This window comes from Myxocyprinus asiaticus, chromosome 2 (assembly GCF_019703515.2).
Source record: "Myxocyprinus asiaticus isolate MX2 ecotype Aquarium Trade chromosome 2, UBuf_Myxa_2, whole genome shotgun sequence".
Taxonomy (NCBI): Eukaryota; Metazoa; Chordata; class Actinopteri; order Cypriniformes; family Catostomidae; genus Myxocyprinus; species Myxocyprinus asiaticus.
This window is the reverse complement of record NC_059345.1, coordinates 43,285,822-43,305,710: the sequence shown is the minus strand read 5'-3', so window position 1 is coordinate 43,305,710 and position 19,889 is coordinate 43,285,822. Positions and strand designations below refer to the sequence as shown.

Genomic DNA, 19,889 nt, shown 5'->3' with positions numbered 1-19,889 from the left:
TTCACAAAATGGCATTTCATTTGGATTAAGCAAACCATAAATGTTTAGATGTACTCAGTGCTAACACTTCTGTCCTTTAACCCTACAATTGTCTTAAGAAACAGCACCCTCCTTTTGTTTTCAGGTCATTTTAGACCCGTATTGAAAACCATTAAAAATGCATAAATTCTTAATTAGTGTACAACGGCACTAGAGACTCCCCTTAATGAAAATATGTTTTATTGTGGTCCCAAAGTGTATAGTGATGGATGAAATATACAGTTGCACTCGAAAGTTTGCATACCCTTGGAGAATTGGTAATATATGTACCATTTTTAAAGAAAACACGAGTGAGCAGGCAAAACACATTTATTTTATTTCTTATGGGATTCATATTCAACTGTAGGTTATAACAGAATGGCACAATCATAAAACAAAACATGGCAACAAAGAAAAAAATGAAATGACCCCTGTTCAAAAGTCTGCATACCCTTAGTTCTTAATACTGTGTATTGCCACCTTTAGCATCAATGAGAGCGTGCAATCTTTTGTAATAGTTGTCTATGAGGCCCCAAATTCTTGCAGGTGGTGTAACTGCCCATTCGTCTTGGCAAAATGCCTCCAGGTCATGCAAAGTCTTTGGTCGTCTTGCATGAGCCGCACGTTTGAGAGTTGCTCGATGATATTAAGGTCAGGAGACTGTGATGGCCACTCCAGAACCTTCACCTTTTTCTGCTTTAACCACTGGAGGGTCAACTTGGCCTTGTGCTTAGAGTCATTGTCATGCTGGAAAGTCCAAGAGCATCCCATGCGCAGCTTTCGTGCAGAAGAATGCAAATTGTCTGCCAGTATTTTCTGATAACATGCTGTATTCATCTTGCCATCAATTTTCACAAGATTCCCTGTGCCTTTAGAGCTCACACACCCCCAAAACATCAGTGAGCCACCACCATGCTTCACAGAGGGGATGGTATTCTTTTCACTATAGGCCTTGTTGACCCCTCTCCAAACATGGCGCTTATGGTTGTGACCATAAAGCTCTATTTTGGTCTCGTCACTCCAAATTACAGTGTATCAGAAACTGTGAGGCGTGTCAAGGTGTTGTCGGGCATATTGTAACCAGGCTTTTTTGTGGCATTGACGCAGTAAAGGCTTCTTTCTGGCAACTCGACCATGCAGCTCATTTTTGTTCAAGTATCGTCGTATTGTGCTCCTTGAAACAACCACACCGTCTTTTTCCAGAGCAGCCTGTATTTCTCCTGAGGTTACCTGTGGGTTTTTCTTTGTATCCCGAACAATTCTTCTGGCAGTTGTAGCTGAAATCTTTCTTGGTCTACCTGACCTTGGCTTGGTATCAAGAGATCCCCGAATTTTCCACTTTTTAATAAGTGATTGAACACTGACTGGCATTTTCAAGGCTTTGGATATCTTTTTATATCTTTTTCCATCTTTATAAAGTTCCATTACCTTGTTACGCAGTTCTTTTGACATTTCTGCTCCCCATGTCTCAGTATCTAGCCTGCTCAGTGCATCCACGTGAGAGCTAACAAACTCATTGACTATTTATACACAGACACTCAGTCTGTAGTAGTAGTACCTAGAGGGATCTGCTGCTGTTGTGTCCCATCCACCTCAATGTTCGACATGTTGTATGTTCAGAAATGCTTTTCTGCATAGCACTGTTGTAACGTGTTTATTTGGGTTACTGTCACCTTCCTGTCAGCTTGGACCAGTCTGGCAATTCTCCTCTGACCTCTGTCATTAACAAGCCGTTTTTGCCCACAAAACTCGCTGGATGTTTTTTTGTTTATCGCACCATTCTTTTTACACTCTAGAGACTGTTGTGCGTGAAAATCCCAGGAGATCAGCAGTTACAGAAATGCTCAAACCAGCCCGTCTGGCACCAACTATCATGCCATGGACGAAATCACTGAGATCACATTTTTCCCCATTCTGATGGTTGATGTGAACATTAACTAAAGCTCCTGACCCATATCTGCATGATTTTATACATTACACTACTGCCACATGATTGGCTGATTAGATAAACGCATGAATAAGTAGTTGAACATGTGAACCTAATAAAGTGGCTGGTGAGTGTATGTATTAAATACTAACATAATTTTTAAATTATTTTTTAACCTCCTGAGTCCCAAGCATGACTTCTGTGTGCATTTTCTATTTGCCTTTTTGATTTTTAACTAGTAGCACCTAATAAACATGCAAAAAAAAAAAAAAATCTAGAGCAAATAGTTTTCCTAAAAATATATGTCCACGTATGTGGACAGCGGGTCTAAGTTGTGAAATTTTTAATAATACCAAGCTATAGGAAGACTATCTAATAATTAATCTAATTATTATGTTTCCAGGAGTATTGTTATTCATGTTTTTGAGATGTTACAGACATCACAGCTGATTTTCTGTAAAGCTGCTTTGGAACAATGTGTACTGGGAAAAGCACAAATAAAAAACTATACAAATAAAAATTATTTGACTTGATTTGACTTTCATGTTATAGTTGGGGGGGGGTTCTACTTTGGCAACAAAATCTCAAAGTTTTTTTACATTGCACTGTCAAACAAACAAGTGATTGCCAGTCCTGAAGCATTTTACCAATCAGAAATTAGCTTTATTAATTCTGATACAAGTAATGCCCATCATCGTCCAATCACTGCCAAACATGTTAAAATAAAATTATACATTAGAAATTCTGAATCTATGTACCGATTACCATTGTCCCATATCTGCCAAACAAGTTGAGTGGTCCAAACATAATCTGCAGCCTGAAACTGAACTATTGATGGGAAGTTTGGATTGAATACACCTGGCTTCATGGGAAAGTTGTAGGATGCTTCCTTGCTCCCTATTTAGTGAATTACTTAACCTCCAGTTTGCTGTCTGTCTGCACTGGTCTCAGAACAGTTTGAACCATATTGTCATCCTAACTCCATATAAAGCCTCTGAAAGCTAAAATTCTTTTCTCAATGTTAAAATGCATCGTACATATAGGATTTCTAATGAAAACCTTGTGCTATTTTACACATTAGTGTACATTGTGTTTAGCAGTGTGGTGTTTCACAATAAATCACTCAAATTTAAAAAATGGCATATCTGATGAAACTAGAGACTCTAATATTTTGACTCATTTTTCAATTTAAAAACTGAATTAGGTTTCTTATCAGATTAAGTTTTGTTGCTGTTTCTCCCAAAGACAAACTCCGCTGTAATTGGTGGCATGTTGTTTTGTCACATGACTCTGTCCGTCAAGTGTTTAGCCCTTTACTGACAGCACAGAGTCTCCTCTGACTGAGTTTAAATAAATGTTTATTATGTGTTGCGTATAGCAAAGCTAAAATACAATGCCAGTGCATGTGTACGCGGGGAGTCAATAACATCCAATAGGTCTTTTGCCATTGGGTGGCCTTTGTCATGTCAAATCATGTTAGTAAACTTATTTACTAACATATTACCTGTTCAAAACTGTAAAAAACTAATAATAATAATAATAAATAAAAATACTAATACTGAAGGTGAATGGTCACAACTGGTTCATCCTGTACAGGTCAAAATTAAACCATTAAGACTATGGAAGGAACAATTTGATTTAAATTGTTATTTCTCTAAAACGATTATATACAAAAATGTATTTTATTTTTTATTTTGTTTGTATTGATGGTCTTGACAAGTCACAATGTTTGGTTCGAGCACCGACAACTATGCAGTATTTATTACATTTTCTTTACCTGTCCTGGGTTAAAAATTAAACTAAGACAATAGTAGGGTTAATGGTTTTATGCTGTATACTTACAACTCAACAGGCAAAGGTGGACACTGCACAGACACACACACACACACACACACACACATATACACACAGTAGGTGTATGTCATGACCGTACATATCATAGTGTCAGCTCAGTGTGCAAGCCATGCTGGAAACCTGTCATTGATAGAGACATTGCGTGTATGTGTGCATGTTTCTTATTCATTAGTGTATATATCTGGGCAGGCATGTCAGTTTGTATGTTCATGCCAGTGTTCAATATTAGCCTTACATTCAACAACAGTTGCCTCAGAGATTTAAAAAAAATACCTGACAGCAACAGGTCACCGGGATGTCTGCAGCAGAGCCACTAAATGCATATACTATCCATATAGTTGTATACTGTATGTCTATAATAGAATAGAACATTAATTTATACATGTTAGTTCTGGTACTAATCTGAGTGGACAAGCGGCGTTCCAAGTGTGCCGATATTTAGTATAACAGCACTGGGGCGATTCACTGTTTGTATCACTCCACTTGGCTGTGTTTGTAGGAATCCAGAAAGGCTGTCAGTTCGTGCATTACTCGGTAACAGGGAACAGTTGAACCTGCTTTCAGTAGCAAAGCAAAATAGACAAAACAACTGGCCATGTTGCAAATAAAATGCACTGTAATTTACTTGATATTAACTTCTTGTGTGAAGAGTTGTTGTATAAAAGCAATATCACCTTGCAATCGTGCCGTTGTACCGAATCACTCTTGCTTGTGTGATATTGCTTAAATATCAAATGGTGCACATAAAAACAAAGAAATTCATTTCAGTGGCATTTTTGTCCCTATATTTTGAATTTTATCAGGTATTTTTGTCACTTTGGGTGGCATTTTTGCCCTGAGCGCCCATTAATTTCTGACTCTTGTTTCTCTCTATTCCTGAAGATTTTACAATAAGAAAATGGTTTGAAAAACTTGCAGTAAATGACAAACATAATGGAATGAAGTGTCAAAGCAAAGAAAGTAAATGATTTAGAGAAACACGGGACTGAGTCATGAAGGAGAGGTGTTTGTAACAACGACCTGCAGCAAGTCCACTCTGCACTTTATCTCTCTGTCTTGTCACACCTCTCTTTCAACCGTCAGTACGTGCACTTTGAAAAAGCCACATATTTGATTTTACAATTGTAATAACTCATGCAGAACTTTTTTCTGTCAAATCTAATATGGAAATCAAAACATTTCCAAAGGACAAGCTTTCGGAATAATTGAAAACTTTTCTTTTTTTTTCAATCACAGACTTCCAAAGCCACTTTCAGCTTTGTCTTTCCTTTTTCAGTATAATTTCTGCTTGCATCATGTCAATGTCTGTCTTACTGTCATATATTTGCCATTTGAAGGATTCACATATAATTCAGTTAATTTCATGCTGGTGCTGAGGGAACAAGGGGACATCCTGAACTTTCTTTAAACAGTGCTGTCTGTCTTTGCCGGTTTAAAAATCTAATGCAGAATTTAGATAAAGACAGATGCAACGGTACACACAGATGGTCCTTTGTGTGCCTCTAATGAGGAATTAATGATTTTTTACTTCCCTTTTTATATGCACTGCTCTCTAGCACACAGTCAATTTTGGCCTCAAGAGAAGACGAGAGAGCCTGGCTCATTTTTCATGCCATTAGTGGGAAATTAGTGCAAATTTTGCCCAATTCATTTTCTACAGTCCTAATTCCTGGCTGGAGAGGCGAGTAGAAGCATCATTGCTAGGTTGTATTGTGTGATATGCTGTTGGTAATGGGAAAAGGGGTGAATGTAATGCTGTCCATGTGCACCAGGGTGTTTGGTTTGTTGCAGAATCCCAGAGTCTGTGACACATTGCAATCAGTTTGTCTTATCTGAGGGCCAGATATGTGGAACAAGGATATGATTCTCTTTTCCTCTCTTTCTCTCTGTAGTGCTGAGTGGTCTGTGCTCCAATGATTGTCCAGAAAATGTCAAGGTGAGTTCTGCTCTTTTTATCTCTTGTGCACACAAGACACACAAGCATTATTACAGTGGGAATGATATCACAGGAATCACAGGAATGGCTGTCATTAACAAAGTTTTACGTGACCCCGCCCTTTAAGGATTTGTTTAGTAGATGTTTTGGATAATTTGATACTTTTAGCTACTAATACAGTGCAACAGTCTGGTTCTGGAAGTATAAAAACCCATTCATTTTCTTCATAGATGAATTAATTATTAATGATAACTTGTAAAAATAAAAATATGACCTACCCAGAGCTCCGAGGTTGTTAATCGATGGTGTGTGCTTCTGTTGAAGCCATCAGTCTGCATTATTTCAACTTAGTTCTTAAAAGATTGTGTTTAATAGAGAGAGTTGCGGTGAGTTGTTATGTCTGTCACCCCTCCACCATTATTAATCTGCAAGTGTGTCATACCTCTGACTGAAGAGAACAAGATCTCAGCAAAACAGTCTGCATGTGTGACACCCTCGGCCAAAATAGAGTTGTTTTCATGTTTTCATTAGTTTCATTCTGCTAGTGTGACACCAGCTTAAACCTTGGCAAAAAAAATCCGGCAGTGACTGCCCGCTGATGCACTGCGAATGCCGCAATTGAGTCGTCTCCCTACACACTCAAACTACTTCTAAACTCGAGAAACGTCCTCTCACTTTCAGCTGCTTTTATTTTCAGCAAACTTAACATGTGTACATATTTGTATGAACATAAAAAGATTCAACTAAGACATAAACTGAACAAGTTTCACAGACATGTGACTAACAGAAATGGAATAATGTGTCCCTGAACAAAGTAACAGTCAGTATCTGGTGTGGCCACCAGCTGCATTAAGTACTGCAGTGCATCTCCCCCTCATGGACTGCACCAGATTTGCCAGTTCTTGCTGTGAGATGTTACCCTACACTTCCACCAAGGCACTTGCAAGTTCCAGGACATTTCTGTGGGGAATGGCCCTAGCCCTCACCCTCCGATCCAACAGGTCCCAGACGTGCTCAGTGGGATTGAGATCCGGGCTCTTCGCTGGCCATGGCAGAACACTGACATTCCTGTCTTGCAGGAAATCACGCGCACACCAAGCAGTATGGCTGGTGGCATTGTCATGCTGTAGGGTCATGTCAGGATGAGCCTGCAGGAAGGATACCACATGAGGGAGGAGGATGTCTTCCCTGTAACGCACAGTGTTGAGTTTGCCTGCAATGACAACAAACTCAGTCCGATGATGCTGTGACACACTGCCCCAGACCATAACGGACCCTCCACCTCCAAAACGATCCTGCTCCAGAGTACATGCCTCGGTGTAATGCTCATTCCTTCAATGATAAACGCAAGTCCGACCATCACCCCTGGTGCGACAAGACCGTGACTCGTCAGTGAAGAGCACTTTTTGCCAGTCCTGTCTGGTCCAGTGAAGGTGGCTTTGTGCCCATAGGCGACATTGTTGCCGGTGATGTCTGGTAAGGACCTGCCGTACAACAGGCCTTCAGGCCCTCAGTCCAGCCTCTCTCAGCCTATTGCGGACAGTCTGAGCACTGATGGAGGGATTGTGCGTTCCTGGTGTAACTTGGTCAGTTGTTGTTGCCATCCTGTACCTGTCCCATAGGTGTGATTTTCGGACGTACCTACCCTGTGCAGGTGTTTTTATATGTGGTCTGCCACTGCGATGACGATCAGCTGTCCTTCCTGTCTCCCTGTAGCGCTGTCTTAGGCATCTCACAGTATGGACATTGCAATTTATTGCCCTGGACACATCTGCAGTCCTCATGACTCCATGCAGCATGCCTAAGGCACGTTCACACAGATGAGCAGGGACTCTGGGCATCTTTCTTTTGGTGTTTTTCAGAGTCAGTAGAAATGTCTCTTTGGTCTCCTAAGTTTTTATAAGTGTGACCTTAATTGCCTACCGTCTGTAAGCTGTTAGTGTCTTAACGACCGTTCCAAAGGTGCATGTTCATTAATTGTTTATGGTTCATTGAACAAGCATGGAAAACATTGTTTAAACCCTTTACAATAAAGATCTGTAAAGTTATTTGGATTTTTACCAAATTATCTTTAATATACAGTGTCCTGAAAAAGGGACGTTTCTTTTTTGCTGAGTTTATATTTGTATATATTTGAAGATTATAATTATAATCTAATTAAATTCAATTGTATAATTACAACTGTGAGTGTTGCCACCTTGTGAACACACTAATTAGTGCAAAAGATTCTATGCGCATTCTGCACGTTCAAAGACGTGCGGTTAGAAATTTGCGTCACACGTCCTGAGCGTTCACGTCTGACCTAAGTATTCTTTGGGCTTAAGTTTTATTTTACAAAACCATTTAAATCCATTCCACAGAATTCTGCAGATGTTCCCCCAAAATCAAATGCAGAAAAAAAAAAAAAGTTTGCAGATTCCTTTCTGGGCTTAGTCATCACTTATAGACATAAAACCTGATTTTGAATGTCTATCAGTTCTGTCAGTTTATCTTTGCTCCTGTGTTGACTAGCTGTTGAGGTGACAAATATGTCACAAAGCTGTTCTCATTCTGAGGGGGATACGAGCTTTTATCTCTTATCTCTCTCATGTTTTCACTCTTGTTCTCACTCTTGTTCTCTCTCTCTCTCTCTCTCTCTCTCTCTCTCTCTCTCTCTCTCTCTCTCTCTCTCTCTCTCGCTCTCCTACACTATCTCCATTTGTCTGTTTTCTGCGCCTCTATTACATGTCATATTCACTTATTCATCACTACTACTGTTAGCTGACCTTCTCTTCTATCAGTCCACCCTCCACTCTCTGCTGCCATCCCTTTCAGCCCTTATTGAATGTATGTCTGTGTTCTCTTTCACTTTTCTCTGTTATCTGCAGATCTAGTGTAGCTGCTAACTGACATAGAGAATCATAGAGTTTATTAGGCTACATGATCCAAAGGTTTTAGATCCAGTCGCTGTCTTCCATCAGAACCACTCCCATAAGTTTTGTGGTCTAGGTGCGACCGAAATAGACTCAGATAAAAATTATTTTAAAAAGCATGCAAAGCTTCTGTCAAAAATTTGTTGCATGAGCTACCTCGTTGGAACTCGTTAAATGATTTTAAATAACATTTTGTAAATTGCGATAGGACTGACAGGTGTTATGGAAGCTTGGCAATATGCGTGATTTACTGCTATCGCAAGGTTATAAAAGGGAATTGTCTTCCGTTATTAGTTTGCACTGACAGTATTCAGGCCGCTACTGTAAGCTGTCCTGTCGCATTGGATGAAAGGATCTGCTAAATGAATAAATGTAAATGTAAAGCTGTTGTATGAACAGGACATTTCGAAAAGTCACACCTGGTAGTTAATACAGTTGTAAATCCCTAACACTGACTGTGTGAAGGTAGCCTGAGACAGGAAGATATTTTGCTAAGTGTATGTATGATTTGAAGCAATACCGTGAGCTTGACCAAAAAACAAACAAACAAAAAAACCTGTTAATACAGACCTCTGTTTGTTAACTGTCATCCCTCATAATGAAGTGTTAATACAGCTTCTGCCCAGCCGCTCATCTTCTATTTCGGACACACACACACAGACATCACGTCACATGTGTTTTCTAACTCTCTGATATGCAGAGTGAAGACAGCTCGCCCTGAGGCCAGTGAAAGAGCAGAGGACTCAGTGATCAAATAAAAGCTCTTAAAGATAGGCTATACTCCTGCCTCATTCTGAGTGGACCCCTGACATAGCCTACGTCTTATACAGTCCCTCACGCCATTAATATTCCAGCACTGAAACAGGGACATTAGTTGTATATGCATGTAGTTTTATCAAGTGAATATGTTCTGGATTGTAGTTATTTGCATCTGTTCTGTGTTTGTAGACTGGCATGCTAAATGCTGTTGCACATTCTATCCTGATTGCAGCGGTGTAAAGCATATACTAGGTTTCCTTAAAGCTGCAGTGTGTAATTTCTCTGCCACTACTGCTACTTTCCAAAGAGCTTCCAAACAGGTTTCCCAAACACTCCCACCATCTCCTATTGTTTTGACAAAGAGAGAGTCCCGCCCCAAACTAATGCCATTGCTTGAGCCACTCAAACAAACTTAGCAATGTTTTGGAAGTAGCACAGAAACTCAATCTAGAAAGTCAACCTGAAGCGGCCTACTTAAAATTGTCTCTGTGCATGAAAAGAATAGTTCACCCAAAAATGTAAAATCCTTTATTATTTACTCTAATGCCTTTGCAAACCCTTATGATTTTCTTCTGTGGAATGAAAAAGGATATACACTCACTGAGCACTTTATTAGCAACACTATAGTCCTAATAAAGTGCCCGACGTGGTCTTCTGCTATTGTAGCCCATACACCTCAAGTTTTGACGTGCCTTTCTGTCAGTTTGAAACAGTCTGTCACTTCTTCATTGACTTCTCCCATAAACAAGGCATTTCCATCCACAGAACTGCCGCTCACTGGATGTTTTTTGTTTTCCGCACCATTCTGAGTACACTCTCGAGACTGTTGTGCATGAAAATCCCAGGAGATCAGCAGTTACAGAAATACTCAAACCAGCCTGTCTGGCACCAACAATCATGCCACGGCCGAAATCACTGAGATCACATTTTTTCCCCATTCTGATGGTTGATGTGAACATTAACTGAAACTCACCCATACCTGCATGATTTTATGCATTGCACTACTACCAAATGATTGGCTGATTAGATAATCATATGAATAAGTAGGTGTACAGATGTACCTAATAAAGTGTTTAATGAGGTTAAGTGTTAAGTGTAGTGTAAGAATGTCATGATCGCTGATTTTCATTCAATAGCAGTGATAGTGACTCACTTTAAAGCTCAAATGTGTCATAAAAGTAGTCCATGAGATGCATGCATCACATTTCAAGTCTTCTGAAGGCATAGGATCACTTTGTACGATGAACAGACCGAGAGTTGTTTTTCACTCTCCTATCAAATCATTGATCAACAAATGTATATAGAGCCCAAACTGACACATGAATAGCATTAAACCTAATTGGTTCCAGCATTTGACTTGAGAGTGAATAATAAATGAAATTTCGGTCTGTTCATCATACAAAGGAATCATATGCCTTCATAGGTCTTGGAATTTATATATGAAGTAGCATGGACTACCTTCATGACACTTCTGGGTGCTATTTTAGGCTTTATCCACTGCTATTGCATGAAAATCATATGGGATTGGAACATTGTGAGGGTGAGTAAATAATGACACAATTTTCTCTTTTATTCCTTTAATCGGAGTATGAGTTAGTATTTTAGAATTTAAAAAATGACACCTTTTATCACTGCTTTATTACATTTGACTCAGTGCTGTACATACCAGTTTTGAGGCAAATTTATCCCAAATACATTTTTTTTTTTTCAGTTGTGTTTGTTCTTGTTTTAGCTCAGAGGAGGTCTTAGTCAGTTCCTTGGGGGTTCTTTGTTTAGACTCTCTTTGAAATATTCAGTCCATAGTTGGAGTCACTCACTGTGGTGTTTGTTATTCCCTGACCAGTTTTTGTGATGTTTCTGTTTATCTCCTCTTTTAGCTACTGCCTCTTGCCTCTCTGTTTTGCTGTCAAAAGCGTCTCTTTGTTTCCTTAATGCTTTACTTTCCCAGGTTTACGTTCCTCCTCTGTGTTCTCTGGCTTGCTCAGCAGCAACCTTTGCCTTTTCTCTTTGGTCCGTTCATCAGTGAGCTCATGAGTTTATCCACCTATCCTTAAATGGTTGACATGGCCCAAGGGCTATTCAGCTGTTTACTATGCTTTAGCCAAAGGGAGGTTATTTTTTGCTTTGTACTGGTTTTGAGCTTGTGGCAGACATTATGTTGAGCAGTAATGTCTTGGTCAGGAGCCAGCTTCCTGTGTGATTAAGCTACAGGGGGTTTTCAGTTCTCCAGTCAAGATCTTGATAATAGTGGGGTCTGAGTCCATCAGGTGCCCTGTATGATCTGCTGTTCCATGCAAATTTCCTCCATACAACCATCAAAAACTTCTTTGGGCAGCAAGTTGGTGTGTTGTAATGGTTTTGAGGTTCAGATTATAACTCTATTAAAGCAATAAGCCATGAGAGGCAGTGCATTCACTGTATTGCATGGACACGAGTAGGTTGTAGCTTTTATAAAACAGTGGAAATGCAATATAAGACTCTAATGTTCCATAAATAGTTGTGTATTATTAATCATTATCAGAATAAACAATTCTTCCACCAAGTAATAAACTTCATAAGCCTAACTGTAGACTTTTTGCATTTGCCAAGCAATGTAGCTTCTCGCAGCATTAAAAGTATATTTCATCCCAAAAAATTAATTCTATATTTATTTACTCACTCTCATGCCATCCAATGTGTGTATGACTTTCTTTCTTCTGCTGAACAAAATCGAAGATTTTTAGTAGAATATCTCAGCTGTGTAGATTCATACAATGCAAGTGATTGGTGGCCAGAACTTTGAAGCTCCAAAAAGCTCATAAAGGCAGCATAAAATTAATCCATACGACTCCAGTTGTTAAATCCATGTATTCATCCATGTAAGTGATTTGATAAGTGTGGGTGAGAAACAGATCAATAGTAAAGTGCTTTTTTGCTATAAATTATCTGTGCCCAGTAGGTGGAGATATGCACAAAGAATGCAAATCGCCAAAAACAACAGAAGAATAATGTGAATGTGAAAGTGGAGATTTATAGTAAAAATTACTTACAAATGTATCTGTTTCTCACCCACACCTATCTTATTGCTTCTGAAGATGTAGATTTAAACACTGGATTCATTTGGATTACTTCTATGCTACCTTTATATGCCTTTTGAACCTTCAAAGTTCTGGCCACCATTTGCTTTTTATGAACATACAGAGATATTTTTCTGAAAATCTTTGTTTCTGTTCAGCAGAAGAAAGTAAGTCATACTTATCTGTGATGGCATGTGGGTGAGTAAATGATGAGAATTTTTATTTTTAGCTGAACTGTCCCTTTATTGTAGAATGTGCTATCATTTTACAACACCTTTGAATGTGGCTCGTCCAATCAGAATTTAGAGTCGTATATATCTGTTTGATAAGATGGATGTTGTTGTCTGTTAGAAGATAATTATGATTTCTGTAAAAGTGTCAAATTCTCCGTTGTTCTTCAGGTCCCACTGACGTCAGATTCTCTGGCTGCAAATTTTGCCCTCGTTTTTGGCGACTCATTTTGTTTGTCTGCTCATTTTTCATATGAAGCTGCCAGGTTATTGTCTCCCTCATTTATTGTTAGTTTGGCACTGAGTGACAGAATGCTTCTGCTCCAGGATTGTCTCGCTTCCTGTCATCATTGTCCATTGGCTTGTACTGAAGCAACTGTGGAACAATTTACAACTGGGGAATCATTTCACCCCTACCCCCCCATAATCATGCCCCACAGATACATCTGTTTAAAAATGTATCCCCACTTCTCTCTGGCATGCTGTTCATTTGCAGTTCCCAGGATTATTGTCTGTACAGAGAAAAGTGTCCATAATTAAGAGACTGGCACGTAGAGGGTTTGTCCAATCTCCCTGGCGCTGAGCCAATGCTGGCCCAGTGTTGGTGCTATATGGTGATAAAAATTGCTCATTTATATCAGCATTAGTTGGAGACATGAGAAGGTTGGAGATGGGCCTGTGTAACCTTTGGTGATCTGTGTGGACCAAACACACACACACACATTCTTGTGCCATGTCTAAGGCTCGGTCACAATCGCTCTTGTACAGCGAAATTTCGTAGACGAAAAATAGTCAATCTAAAGTCAGTCAAAATCAATCTAAATTTCTCTAAGCAAATTTAGCTTGGGGTTCAAGTTTGGTGAATTTTGATATGCAAATTTACATCGTTAAACAATAGCAAGTTGCTTGGTTTTGCCTCTGTGTGGGGCAGTCATTCATACATAGTACATGTGGGTTTCACACTCGCTATCCGGCAATGATTTCTTCGTCTGCAAAGTGTTGCTGTGCAAGGGTGAATGTGACAAAAGCCTTTACACTGGCTGCGTCTAAAGTGGCATATGAATATAGAAACATGAAAATCTTAATAAAAATATGAAATTACAAATATAAATGTCAGTCTGATTTGCTACCTTAACGCAATTTCCGGTCGTTAGGGTGTACAATTCTGTAGCGGTCCGCCAGGAAACAAAGACATGTTTACAGTTTTCCATTCTGCTGCTACAATTAATGCTTCTGGCGAAGAATTAGCCCCTTTATCACCATCTGGCCAAACTGTTCTGAGCACGATGAGGAACGGTTCCAGTAGCATTTCCACTTCAGCACGGTTCAGCTCGGCACGGTTAGCTAACCGTACTTAACCGTGCTGGTGGAATGGCTTTAGTAATTATTGTCAATTTTCCATCTCCAAGGTAACTAATTTGTTTCTAGGTAGCTGGCAAAGTTCGCTATGGTGAGGTTGATAAAATGTAATTAAAAAATAGGGTATGTTTGGTGTATCTTCATGATTTTATGATGGTGGTTTAACTAGTATAGACATTTTTAGACATGTCTTTTTCATCAGGAAGATCGATTACACTAGCGCATTAAAACTCATAGATGTATCATTATAATACTTTTATAATATTTTTATAATGTTCTTTTTAGCTAGTCTGAGAACTTTAATCTTTCTGTGTGTTTGAGTCCGGTGGCATGCACACCCCCTCAGCAAATGATGGTAAATCTCTCACCATTTTCTCTTTGCTTTCTTTTTGCGAGATGGGACATGTTTTTTATTTTGTTTTGTTTTTTTGGGGGATTTTTTCCCATTTTTCTCCCAATTTGGAATGCCCAATTCCCAATGCGCTCTAAGTCCTCGTGGTGGCGTAGTGATTCGCCTCAGTCCGGGTGGCGGAGGACAAATCCCAGTTGCCTCCGCGTCTGAGACAGTCAACCCGCGCATCTTATCACGTGGCTTGTTGAGCACGTTGCCACGGAGACATAGCGCGTGTGGAGGCTTCACGCCATCCACTGCGGCAACCACGCTCAATTCACCATGCGCCCCACCGAGAACAAACCACATTATAGCGACCACGAGGAGGTTACCCCATGTGACTCTACCCTCCCTAGCAACCGGGCCAATTTGGTTGCTTAGGAGACCTGGCTGGAGTCACTCAGCACGCCCTGGGATTCGAACTAGCGAACTAGCGAACTCCAGGGGTGGTAGCCAGCGTATTTTACCACTGAGCTACCCAGGCCCCCCGAGATGGGACATGTTTTAAAAGTGGAAAAAACAGTCCTAAAAACTGGAATGTGCGATCATCCTCCATAGCATACTCGCTCCAATGTTTACCTCACATGCAGTCGCCAACTGACATATTTGTTATGTGCATTCAGCACAACAGTGGAAAAAGAAACCATAACCGTGCCAACTGTGGCACGGATCAGCATGGGGCGGCATAGTTTCACAACAAGAACCGTCCAGTCCGATGGTGGAAATGTGGCTATTGATATGATCACAAATGTGTTTGAATAAGGCATCACTCTAACTTTAGTGCTGTTGCATGGTCTCACCATCTTGTTTTTGCATAGAGTTAGGGTTAAGTATGTTTTTTGGGCTTCTCAAAAAGCAGTTTTATGATTATAATGGCACTTGCATAATTGTTTGTGTGTACAGTACTCTGCAAAATTCTTTGGCACATAAGATGTTTCATAAAAGCATTTGTCTTAAGATGGTTATTTATATCTTCAGCTTTAGTGTGTCAGCTCCCAAACATTACTTTTGCAAATAGAATAGAATAGAAGAACAGGGAGCCCTGCAACAGATGTCATGGCCCCCACAAAACACCCCACTGAACATCGTGTCAGTCTGAGATTACATAAAGAGACAAAAGCAATAGAAACAGCCTAAATAGATAGAAGAACTGTGGTGAATTCTCCAGGAAGCTTGGAACATCCTATCTGCCAACAGCTAAGAAAAACTGTGTCCAGGTGTACCTAGGAGAATTGGTGCTGTTTTGAAGGCAAAGATGGTCACACCGAATATTGATTTAGCTTTTTTATGTTTACTAGACTTTAAGTGATAAATGAAAACTATTTATATCATTATTTTTGAAGACATCCTCACTATGCAACATTTCTCACAAGTGCCTAAAACTTTTGCACAGTAATGTATAGGTGTAGTATATTTGTTTTTAACCACCTCTATCCATCCCACAGCCCTTCGGTGTGAACCAGCCCGGCCCGTATGTCATGTACACATCGGTGGACTCAAACGGTTACCTAAAGAATGCATCTGGTGAGTACACATGCATCTCTGTACCTTTTTGACATCAGTGTAAACAAACTAAAACTAGAGAATCTGCCACAAAACACACATCAGTATGACAGTTTCATGATATTTATTTTTGCTAGATGTCTTGATTTTTGATTGTCTAGTATTTTAAATGGGTGCGCCTCAGTGTACACTGTCTTGGCCCTCAATGATATCTGATTGTCCGAGTTTAAGATCAGAGACTGTCGGACAAATGACCCTGTTCCACCTTTCTCAGAGCAGATACAATTAAATTAAACATAACTAAGAGTAAACATAACTCTATCACTTTGGTGTAAATACCTTCATATTTTTTTTCTCTTGAAGTCTCTTTTGAAAAATATCGTTAACCTTGAACTCTCAGTTCAGACATTACATAAACAGAATGAAGGTTTCATTTTTACCTTATGTTGAGCTTCTCTTCACCGTGTGTGTGTGTGTGTGTGTGTGTGCGCGCGTGTGTGTGTGTGTGTGCTGGGTCCACTTGTATGTCTGAATCTTTGGTGTGTGCTCCTGTTTTCCAACATGATCTCATGAGAACTCGTATGTACTCTTACATTAAATTGGTTCTGGCAAACGCACAATCTCTTTCGTTTGCATAGACACCAAAACGTACAATATTGACAGCATGTAAACGTCATCATTTTACGTATTAACACCTATAGAAATGTACAAATGTTTACGTGTACTATTTGAATTGATTAACATTGAATAATTCATAGAATTAATCAGTTAAATACATTTAATTTATAAACAACGAGATTAGTTAGATGCCATCACATTTATTTAATGCAGTTTACATTATAATATGACATTTTAATGGTTTCATTCAGTTCTGTGTGATTTCTGCTGCCCTATACAATGTTTTAAAGGATTATATCACTTTAACCAAGATTACACTTTAAAATGTTAAAATGAATAAAAACTATGTAATCGTTTAATCATTTATTAAACATTTTTTTTATTTTTGTTTGCCATGGGACACAAAAGGAGTTTTCAGAATATGCCAAAAAACAAAATAAACCACAAAAAGCACCATAAAACAACAATAAAATTAATCCATAAATTTGTTAGCTATAATCCAAATCTTGGATTGATTACTTGAACTGCTTTCTGTGAAGAACGGACCCAAATTCAAGCCTTTTATTCAGCAATCTCTGTCTCTATCTGCCATGGCGCCCGCTGTAACCATCAGCATGTGTTGGTTTCATTTTCAAAATTCAAACACTGCCGCCTCAAGCATTACGACCAGTGATGTCGAATGCTCATTGGCTCTCAAGTGTCTCATGACCGTTTGTGACATGCCGTATTCTGCAATGTATATTTTTGCATGAGGTATGACAGTGCCATTCTGAAGTGCATCAGCAGAAGATTTACAGACATTAAATTGTACTCTCCACCTCACACAATGCTATTGTATGCCGTCAGGGAGCACATCGGATGAAGCGCATCGCCCTTTGGACTACTTTTGTACTGAATTTTGCCATTTTTCTGAATTAATTATTAGGATTAAATTGATCTGCCTGTTATGTGTTTTATATGCTTAATAAATGGTTATGGTTAGGTTTAGGAGTAGGTGTAGGTGTGGGATTAGCAGCTGTAAAATATATATAAATGAATATATTTTAACAAAAATTATTGCTACTGTACAATAATCTACTTGTTACATGTTTTTATATTGTTGAAATGTGGTTATGTTTAGAGGTTGGGGTAGGGTTAAGGGATCTAAAATATCTATAAAACAGTAAAAATGTACAAATATATTTATGATAGATTTGTGTTTTCAAATATACTTGTAATGGATTTGTCAGTATTTTACGTTTCTAAAGCTGTAAATATGTAAAAATGTTTACGTTTTAGATGCTTTCAAACATCCATATTGTACGTTTTAGTGTCTATTCAAACTTAAAATCATGTATGTTTAATGTTACATATATTAACGTACAAATGGCTATGTATATAAATGAGATCAGGCTGTGTTTTCTGTGTGGGTGTTTGTGAGGAGTGGATTGTATGGAAGAGTTGATCATTTCCCCAGAAGTACAGAGAGCAGGATGTGACAGAGCTATTTCAATGATAAATGACTAAATGGCTAAAAGGACAAAAATTATCCTCACATAACTGGAAATAATGGATTTTGGGAGTTTCCGTGCTCCATGCTTGTAGAAGAAATTGTGAAATCTTTTTTAAAGAGATGAATTATGTTGTGCTTTTAAGAGCCCAGACCAGACTGTCTGCACTAGTCTTTAAGTTCTGTCCAATGAAATGATAACCCTTTCTCCTATTTTATTGAGTAATCCTTCACAAGCGAGGAAAGCACAAGAAATTTTTGTTATCTTAAATATCTTCCACATGTCATATTGTCTCTTGTTGTTCTTCTGTTCTGTTAAGAGATGTTCATAATGCATAAATTGCAGATTCTTTAGCAGAAACAGCATACAAAAATGTTTATTGAAATAATTTGTTACTATCACGTCATGTCAAAAAGACTCGGGGTTAAATTACATATCAGACATATTGGTTTATAATTAAATGTCACAGTAGTAATGTTGTTCTTGATCTCTTTATGTACACCTGCTCTGGAAGCTAAATGCAAGCAGAGGCATTTTACTGGAGGTGTTCAGTCTTGATGTGTATGTCATCTGTGTATGGCTCCTTTTGCTTTTAAGTACAATCTGAATGTGAAATTCTGCATGAAATGTTGACTATGAGTTCTCTCACTTCAGCTCTGGTGCTGCGTATCGGCCCAGTGGATGAAATGTGCCTTCTCTTTCCTCCACACAAAGCCCACACTGTATTCCTTGTGAAAAGAGTTGAGTGACAGGGAGTAGTTAGCACTCCTACAGAAGGAGTTGATGAATAAAAGCAATCAGCATTTTTGCAGGCAGTAAGTGTAAGTAGGGAGCACTGTAGTGGCACTGCGGCCCCATCGTCCCTCTGGGCTCTTGTGCTGAACTTCTGAATACAGTTCTCTGATCAATGTCCTGCTGTAATTGGAGATTGTGGCAGGGTGTCTCAGGTCAGCTGAAGGACAGTAAAGGGGTGTATGTTGTATGGGCAGTGGAGAGCAGGGCAGGTTGTATTAGGAATCCGCTGAGTCTCTTATTCCCTCAGGATCTCATTGGCCAGTAATGAAACACAGCACAGCGAGACTTATTGCACGTTTAGACTTGAGCTCAGGACAAGGGGACGGTGGTATTTCTGCTGCTGTCTGCAATCGCTCTCTCTCTCTCTCTCTCTCTCTCTCTCTCTCTCTCTCTCTCTTTGAGGACAAAGTAACTGAGGTCAAAGTAACTAACTTAAAGAACCGCAGATCTGTTCATGCAGTATCCTTCTGAGATCTGAGAATTACTGATGTGTGCACTAGTAGCACCTAATAAACATGCAAAAAAAAAAAAGCTATAGAAAATCAGATGTTTTATTCAATTTTTATTATGTTTCCAGAAGTGTGGGGTTTTTTTTTTTTTTTTTTTTTTAATGTTTTTAAACGTTTTAGACATTACATCAGAAATTAGCATAATTAAAGTTGCACTCAGTTATTTGGAGCTAATTTTAAAAGTTTACACATGAACGAATAAATTGTGTTTTTGTGAAGTGTGATCCGAATGGTGTACACTTGCTTGAGATGAAGACTGTACTCATAATAGTTTTGTATAAAAGTGTTTTTATTATACATGGTGTGGGTCACCCCTTCAATGTGTTTCACCATGTTGAAATCACATGACCTGCGGTGTTTCACAAAACGTCGAAGAAGAGAATCTTCACGCTCATGTAGATAGCTGGGCTATGCTTGTGTAGCACACAGTACTGTTGTTTGGTGATGCGAAGAACGAAAAGAGCACAATGGAACATATTTATTATCGTGCTTTAGCAGATGAGACAAAGGGAGATTCAGTAGCTGTACTGTG

At 39.0% G+C, this 19,889-nt stretch overlaps 1 protein-coding gene across 1 annotated transcript in view; it reads left to right on the top strand.

Moving 5' to 3' along the window:
• Positions 1-19,889, top strand: part of itfg1 (integrin alpha FG-GAP repeat containing 1) — a 202,146-nt gene that overhangs the window by 144,618 nt on the left and 37,639 nt on the right. Inside the window, exons 13-14 of the mRNA XM_051716640.1 lie at positions 5,692-5,735; positions 15,888-15,966. Of these exons, the coding sequence (XP_051572600.1) occupies positions 5,692-5,735; positions 15,888-15,966 (123 nt within the window). The remainder of the gene's footprint in view (positions 1-5,691; positions 5,736-15,887; positions 15,967-19,889) is intronic.